Source organism: Gadus morhua, chromosome 19 (assembly GCF_902167405.1).
Source record: "Gadus morhua chromosome 19, gadMor3.0, whole genome shotgun sequence".
NCBI classification, from domain to species: Eukaryota; Metazoa; Chordata; class Actinopteri; order Gadiformes; family Gadidae; genus Gadus; species Gadus morhua.
In genome coordinates this window covers 12,259,137-12,267,128 of record NC_044066.1, presented here as the reverse complement: position 1 = coordinate 12,267,128, position 7,992 = coordinate 12,259,137, and the positions used below count along the sequence as shown (strand labels likewise).

The 7,992-nt window shown below is 46.2% G+C and overlaps 3 protein-coding genes across 13 annotated transcripts in view; all 3 read right to left on the bottom strand.

Moving 5' to 3' along the window:
- The window catches only part of mybpc1 (myosin binding protein C1), a 30,757-nt gene extending 29,763 nt beyond the window's left edge, over nucleotides 1-994 (bottom strand). For all 11 annotated transcript variants that reach the window (XM_030341169.1, XM_030341162.1, XM_030341168.1 and 8 more), the window contains exon 1: nucleotides 639-994. In XM_030341169.1, coding sequence (XP_030197029.1) covers nucleotides 639-660 — 22 coding nt within the window. In that variant the 5' untranslated portion in view covers nucleotides 661-994. The remainder of the gene's footprint in view (nucleotides 1-638) is intronic.
- Nucleotides 995-2,185: 1,191 nt separating this feature from the next.
- On the bottom strand, nucleotides 2,186-4,239 carry spi2 (Spi-2 proto-oncogene). Its single transcript, XM_030341836.1, has 5 exons — nucleotides 4,003-4,239; nucleotides 3,812-3,905; nucleotides 3,556-3,638; nucleotides 3,280-3,457; nucleotides 2,186-2,840 (listed from the first exon to the last, which is right to left on the bottom strand). Exons 1-5 carry the CDS (start codon nucleotides 4,003-4,005, stop codon nucleotides 2,524-2,526), a joined length of 675 nt encoding a protein of 224 aa, XP_030197696.1. The 5' UTR covers nucleotides 4,006-4,239; the 3' UTR covers nucleotides 2,186-2,523.
- A 603-nt stretch (nucleotides 4,240-4,842) lies between these two features.
- Nucleotides 4,843-7,714, bottom strand: spic (Spi-C transcription factor (Spi-1/PU.1 related)). The gene is made up of 5 exons (XM_030342013.1): nucleotides 7,573-7,714; nucleotides 7,271-7,358; nucleotides 6,808-6,923; nucleotides 6,127-6,232; nucleotides 4,843-5,680 (listed from the first exon to the last, which is right to left on the bottom strand). Exons 1-5 carry the CDS (start codon nucleotides 7,603-7,605, stop codon nucleotides 5,223-5,225), a joined length of 801 nt encoding a protein of 266 aa, XP_030197873.1. The 5' UTR covers nucleotides 7,606-7,714; the 3' UTR covers nucleotides 4,843-5,222.
- Nucleotides 7,715-7,992: the final 278 nt, after the last annotated feature.

The window sequence follows — 7,992 nt, the reverse complement described above, 5'->3', positions numbered from 1 at the left end:
CCAGCCCCTGTGAGCCCTGGCCCCGGTCCAGTGACATCGTCTCTCATGTCTCTCATCCGTATGCAAAGCGGTTTTGGAGTCCACAACACACTGTGAGTGCTTCATCGTCAGTATCATCCTCATCATGACCCTCCCTAGGCTCGCCTCTTCATGGGATCAACAATTCCAGAGAGAAGTACAGTCCGTAATGACAAACCCCCCCCCCCACACACACACACACGCACACGCATGCACACAGAGCCTAGGCCACAAGTGAGTACTTTCCCCATAGCCAGATGGATCGCGTCCTTCTGAAAACAGCTGTGAGATGACCCAATGGTCAAAATTACTTTCCAGGAACCAGCCAGCTGACGGCGGCAGCCTCACATTCATTCCTCATGGAACAATACACTAGAAAGTACAGCAATGTGCCGAACCAATGACTTAAACCGCAACAACAAAATATATAATGAGTCACAACAATAAATATCACATGGCACCAATCGATCTGGTATTCTCGTATTTCATATGAACAGAGTGCTTTGCTGCTGGATTCACTTCGACCATCAGTTGCAGCCTGTCTGTATATCTTCCACACATAGAGACAACACACCACCAAACTCCAGGGAGAACTTCCGCCCCCCTACCCCTTCGCCTACCTTTTTTAGTGGGTTCCGGCATCCTGAGCGTGATCCGGAAGCGTCGGCGTCAGGTACTCGACGAGGAAAGGAGAGAGCAGGCGGGTCGCGGCGGGCGGGTGTGGTTTGTGTCCGACGGGAGCGCTGGGGGGAGGGGGTGTGTGTGTGTGTGTGTGGAGGAGCCCAGGCGGGTCGGCTAGGGCAGAACCCCTCAGACCCCGGGATGGGAGAGGTGAGAGCAAGCTGGTGGAGCTGGCGTCAGGACCGGTGGATAGGACCAGAGTGTTGGGAGATGAGGAGTTCTCTGGGTGTCCTCCGGTAGTGTGGTTCTCCACAGGGAAGGGGAGGGACGAAAGAGGGACGTGTCGAGCCGGGGCCGGGCTCCCGGGGTCTTATATAGAGGGGAGGGATGGTCGAGGCCCCTCCTCTGTGGAACTCCATCCGTGGATGCTCAGCTCCATTGTTTCCCTGGCTGTCGGCCTCAGTAACAGCTCCAGGGGTGAGCTCATAGGTTCTGGATACGATGCACATCCAAGGGAAAGTACTTAGTTCATGATCAGTGCCGTTTTGGAATAAGTCAGTGGACACTGAGAAACCCTTATTATTAAATGAATGAATAGGCTTGTTCAAAGTTCAAAAATGAATTAAGTGTTATCTTGTTTTATCCTCTTCAACCATTGTTAGTCCATTGTTATACAGAAATTAGTACAGGTTTTCCCATTAGATGTACAACCAATTGCCTTTGTGGAATCTGAATGCAGTAATGAATGAATGAGCAGATTAATTAACTAAATAAGTGAATAAATGAATGTGACGAATAAGTAAGTATTGCATGAAAATAAGCAGGGTGTCATCTTCAAAACTGATGGAGTTCATTCCATCAATTCAATTAAACCCATCACTCAATGCGTCAAGCACATCGTCACCGGAATGCTGTTATTCATTACATAAGATATTTGCTGTCAGCGTTGCATTACTTTGCTTAAATATACAATAGCATACCTGATACTCTAAATCTGGAACTGGTGGTGAAAACAATGACCTTTACGGTTAACCTGCATACCTCGTCTTGGGATGACTGTGTATTCTGAGCATACTCAGTAAGGACCCAGGTGACTTTTTGGCTCCAGTTTGAAGGATGTGTCCTTCCCCTAGTATTCGAGGCAAGGGGGCCCCGTGTCTGTTTTAATCCCAATTATAACTCACACAGAGCGGGCCCCGGGCGGCGTCAGATGCTAGTGGGATTAGGACGGTATCAAGTGGGTCACCACAAAAAGCATCCAACACAAAACCATTTGGAAATGGAGCGGTTATGCACGAGGTCGCATCACTGGGGCGACTCCACCATGAGGTCATACACTGGTCTGGCGGGAGAAAATAGAAAAGGACCCTGCATGCTGGGCAACACTGACCCTTGCAGGCGGATGTGCACATGCGCGCGCAAACACACGCACACACAGGCGCGATTCAAAGAAGCACGCCATTTATGTTTTTACAAGAAATGTGGGATGGATGTCAAACATTTGTGAATTTTTTAAGGTTAATTAAAAAAAGTAACTATGCGCAGACAATCTTTACATTTTTTATTTGATTGCATTTAATACTATATTTTCTATCACGTCAAACAACAAACATTATAAGTAGGCCTACAGTATTAGACAGCCACTGACTGACAGCAAGTGCGTTTTAATTACATTTTCTAATAAAAAAAAAAAGCCTAGGCCAACTCTAAACTTGGTAATGGGAACGCAGTGTAAACAGAAGTTTAGAATAAGGAAAGTAGACCTAGAAGGCTTCATAGGAAGAAAAAATGAATATATATATACAAGAACACAATTGAACGTAAGGTTTCACAGGGGGGGGGGAAACAAGAACGAGTAAAAAAGTCGTTGGCAGGAAAAGAGTCCTAATGTCGGCCATGGCGACACTGCTGTAGTGACTGCAGGGTGTCCTGGCCGAACTGGTAGGTGAGCTTCCTCTTCACCTTGAAGATCTCCCCGGAGCGCGCGTAGTTTCTCAGCGCTCGCGACATCTTCTGATACGTCATGGGCCTCTTATTGCCCTTCCGCTGGCCCCAGAGCGCCGCCACCTGGTCCTTGTTCCCAGAGGAGAACCGGAACACGCCGGTGCTGTTGGCCGCCGCCGGCACCCAGGACACACAGTGGGCCATGGCGGGGTCCTCCAACATCTCGAACAAAAAATGAAACAGCCTGGTTTTCCTGCCTGCAGGTGACGGACGGGGGGAGGAACAACAGAGCTGTTATTACATCTTTGGAAGAAATATGACATGGGGATCATGTTCGATTAATTTCAACCGCAGACAAAACTATAAGCCAGGTAGGCCTAATTATTTTTTAATGTCACGCAGCACGCTTGCCTTGTGTCAACTCCCAACAGTTTGTGGTTATTCGGAAGAATACAGTTAATAATTTCCCCTAAACTAAGGCCAGAAAATCTCTTGCCGTGACGTTCCTAAAAGACCAGGCAAGCGAGTTATAAAAAGTGCGGTTATTATCTGATGTGTAAAACACCGTGCCCACACACGTCCATTGTGTGTTACAGTAAAGGGAAGGCCGTGTATTTGCTCTCTTTGTTTTGTTTCCCTTAGGCTGCACAAAACCCATTAAACGGTATCTAGTGACTGAGGAAAAGCAGAACTCACCTGTGCCAGGCGAGGTGTGTGCAGCAGACCGCCCTATCGCGGTGTGGTGGCCCTGCTCATCGTCAGGGTCACACTTCCTATTAAGCACCCAGGGGCCAGATACGGTTGCTGGGATGTGGCTCGGTGTCACGTCGCTCTCTTGTTTCAGAATTGGTTGTAGGAGGACAGGCTTTGGGTTCTGAAAGTGGACATATAGGCCTATTGTTACACGTGTAAACATTTAATCAAGTGAATATATCAATGGAAATATAGGATGACGGTAATGGAGTGACTTACGAGGGTCTCGTGACAGGTGAAGTGCTGATGTTCACATGATGGGTCGTCCACGGACACACTTGTTGTCCAGTAGACATCATCCACTGGAAGAATGGAAAACATGTATGTTAGAAAACTGAATTCTAAGTATCTCAAAGATGCTTTGCAAGGCTAAATATGTTGAAGTCGTTCTCATACCATTTCCTATCAAAACCAGAGGATAAGCAAACAAAAACAATATCTACATAGAGCTAGTGTAGTGTAAAGGCCTACTGACGATTTCCCAATCCGTTGTCCCGATTCTGCCTGTAGTACTCCTCTAGAAAGTCCATAATCACCTCCAGATCTGATTGGTTATCCTGCAAGGAATTCTGTTATTAGGAAAAGAGATATAAATAAGGTTAATTCTCAGTGCTCTTTTCCTTGGATGACTCCTAGCAATCCATCCAACAAGAGCAATCCCTTTACCATGGCTGTTTCAGTTGAGGTGGCCTCTCCTTTAGTGATATCCAACTTTGGAACAAGGTGCTGTGCCCAAATTGAGAGTGTCTGACACAAAAACGTACACAGACTCTTTATTTAACCCTCCCCTGGTTAAAGAAAGTGTGAGAACAGTTTTTTTCTTTTCGTTTTTCCTCTCCTCCTCCTCTGTTCTCCCGTTTTCACACCAGCGTTTTTCCCCCCTGGTGCACAACAACAATTGCCACCCGTCCCACAGAGAACAGTGGGGACCCCCAGCACTGACCACATCCTGCCCTCTCTGGGTGAGATAACACGGGGCTGCGATGCCTGGGGAAGCACGGCTCCCTGTGCGGAGGAAACGCACGTTTGCTGCGGCAATATTTCTTCACCCACCCCCAAAGTGTCCAAACTGACTGACTTTATTCTGGGCCCGTTGTGGCCGTTTGTCGATGCTTGAGAATGTTTAGTGGGATATTTTAGATATAGAAATATAATTTTTGTATCTATCTTTTTTTTTTTTCTTTTGTAATATACAATGTCACGGTATCCCACAGCACTTTACAACTTTTATAATTATGCATTTTTTTAAATTGTAAATATTATAAGTATAAAACAGGGAAAAAAAGGGACCTGTAAAAGAGTTACCAAAGGTGCCCCCCACCCCCTTAACTAACAAACATGGTCTGCATGAAACCCTGAATGTCTTCCGGTAAAAATAAATAAGAGTTTAAACAAAAGGAAGATTAAGACCGGGTGAGGTGGCTGCAGAAAGGATTATTAAAAAGGCAGTGATGTAATGACACAGGTTTATTGTTTAAAAATCATCAAAATTCAAACAAATGGAGCGCAAAAAACAATACGGCAAAATACAATAAGCCTAAAGCTGATGTTTTTTTTCCCTGGATTAATACTGAGAAAGTGACAGAAAAACACGTTGAAATAGAAATAGCGATATCATAAATATAATATACTAACACAACTTTATACATTTCGAAATCATACTGTATATACTGAATATTATAATTAAAAAAAAACGGCATTGCTACACTTATAACAAACTTTGAACAAAGTTAGTTAGAATTAAGTTATATTATTAGTTAATAATGATGACGCTTACTAATGACACAACAAAAGAAGCAAATGCTACTGCTGCTTTAAAACCAAATTCAAGTCTGTACAAAACGAACGCGGACGAAACGGTGGCAATCTCCTGTTTTGTCTTTCCGTCAAAGGTGTCGTGGGTCCGTGGCCGAAAACCACTGTTCCTGCAGAGGGTAGTGCCCATACCAGCTGTACCAATCAGGCCCATAAGACGCGGGCTCCCCAGGCGGTCCCTGGGCTCCGCCCGGCCCGGAGGGGTTGGCGGGGGCCCTCAGCTGGGGCCCCTGGTCTATACCGCCCAGCCTCTGGAGGATGGCCGGGTTGAACTGGTAGGTGAGTTTGCGGCGCACCTTGATGATCTCGCCGCTGCGGCTGTAGTTGCGCAGGGCGCGAGCCATCTTCTGGTAGGTCATGGTCTTGCGGTTGCCCTTGCGCTGGCCCCAGCACTCGGCCAGCCGCTCCTTGTTCTTGGAGACGAAGTGGAAGGTGCCGTTGGCCGTGTCGGTCCACTGGATGGAGTCGGCCATGGCCGGGTCGCTCAGCGCCTCGTGCAGGTACTCGTACAGACGCAGCTTCTTGCGACCTGCGGGCGTCATGATGTGCAGGGTGTTAGAGTGTGGATGACCGCAAGTGAAACATAACCAGGCGGACATGTAGTCTGTCTAAACTTGAATAGTTTGATGGGGCCATGGGCCTTCACTTGGCGGCCATGTTGGTTCTAAACACGAGCTAGACCAGCTGGTGTCCACCTAGCTGGAACCGAGCTGGAACCAAGATGGCCGCTAGGTGAACAAGGCCCATTGATGCTATTACTTAACCCACACACATCCCTATCTTGCCTCAGCTTAGGGTGTTTGTTATATTCTATAACATTTATGCTATTATTATTTATCGTATTAATAGTATTGGCAATCAAAATTGTTTTTGGCACTCTGCTTTAAGCACCTAACGATGCAAACAATAAAAAATAAAGATACGTCTTTCCTCTGGTTTTTATGGTTTGAATATGTGCGGAAGAAATGGGGTTACCTTTTCCGTGTCTGGGAACCGGTAGGACGGGGTAGAACTGGGGGGGCTCAAGTGCTACGGGTTGACCCACCGAGACTTCAGGGACCCCCGGGGGCCACGACTGCTGCTAAGGAACACACAAAATGACACTTAGTAGGCTGCCTTTCAGACAGACAAAACCAGACATGGTTTCAAGCCATGTGTGCAGACAAACATGCATGTGTTTATGTAGACGCAGGGGATAATTCCCCCTCATTATTGAGAACATGTGCATTGGTTCCCCCCAATAAAACAGGATAGAAACAGAGGACTTTTACTTTGAAAAAACTCTATAACTCTATAACATTTGATCTTCAGCGCTGGGTCCTTTTTTGCACCCCAAAAAACATACACAGAGGAATAAATAATTGAAAGCAATACAAAAGGCCTGAGAGCCTTACTGCAATGAATTTTATTATAATTTGAAATTTTCACCATAAACAATTGAAGAAAAGACACCCATTGGTGCAAACTAATAAAAAAACTAAACTGCATCCTGGTGAACTAATTCACCAGGATGCATGAAAATAAGTGTTTGGTTTGGGAACCCCTCCTTGGGGAGAGCAACCCAGACCGAACGCTCAACACGTCCGTCCCTCTGCCCCCCAACATTCAAACGCCACCTACCCCGCTGCTCTGCAAGTGTTGGCTGCCCAGCGGCGCGCTGGTCCAGTCGTACACGGGGCTCGGGGTGTCGGGGTGGGTGGGCGTCACCAGGTAACAGGAGATCTGACAGCCCAGCGGCTGGTGTGTCCCCAGCGTCTCGTAGTATTTATACCCTGAGTGAGGAGTGGGCAATTAAACAGTGCGCGTAAAGGTTGGTTCAAGGGGCCGTCGGAATGAACCGGCGAGGTGTTCATGAGGTTAAAACGTGTTCTCGTGTTAAATGAGAAGAAGCTGTGGAAACGGATGAAAGCTGGCAATAATAGTAGTGGTGGGAGGGGGGATTCATTTGAAATGGCAGCAGAATGAAGACAAAAATGTGACTATAAATCAATATAGATCTATGAAACATAAACATAAAGAATTCAAAATATATCTCAGTTCTGGCCCGTCCGGCCTCGTGAGCAGCAGCCTAACGTGTGCTGTGTGTGTGGAACGTGTCATTTCATTGCCGGAGACGAACCTGGGTCGCTGTAAGGGCTCTCCGAGTGATGCTGGATAACATCTATTGCATCCTGGAAATGCTGGTTGATGTCGGTGTCCAAGGCACTCTAGGATTCAAAGACAACCATTAACATACTAAAACATCAACCTACCTAGCACCGTTAAAGGTATTTCATCCTCGGAAAAAGGGAAACATTTAAATTCAATTCAAAATTGTGAAATGAATGGAAATAATTTTAGGAATACACTATTTTTAACTACTTTTTGATAACAATCATTGAATTATTGAATTACAATTATTCTGAATGTAGCAGGACTCACCATCTTGTATGGTGGACCCTCAGCCAAGACCATGGCTCTCTCAGCGTTTGGTAAAACACCTTCAGTGCCGGTGACTGGTACCTGCTCAGGTATATATACGGTATATGTGGACCAGTAGGGGACCAGCCCCAATAGGGGCTTGCTGCGAAATTAACGCAGCGAAAAAAAAAAAGAAAAAAAAAGGCTGACGTCACAATATAGCCTTTTACACTTCTCTTTTTGTTTTTCTCTCTGGAAGAATGGATCGGTTTCAGATCTGACCATCGCAATCTTAACCAGAGATCAGGATCTGTGGAACCCAGCCAACAGCCACCATCTCTCGCTTCATCTCTCTGCCCTCTAAATCCCGTGTTTGTGTTTGCCCACAGGTTTTGCATAACCTGCAGACACACAAGTCCATCACACATTAACAATAAGTGC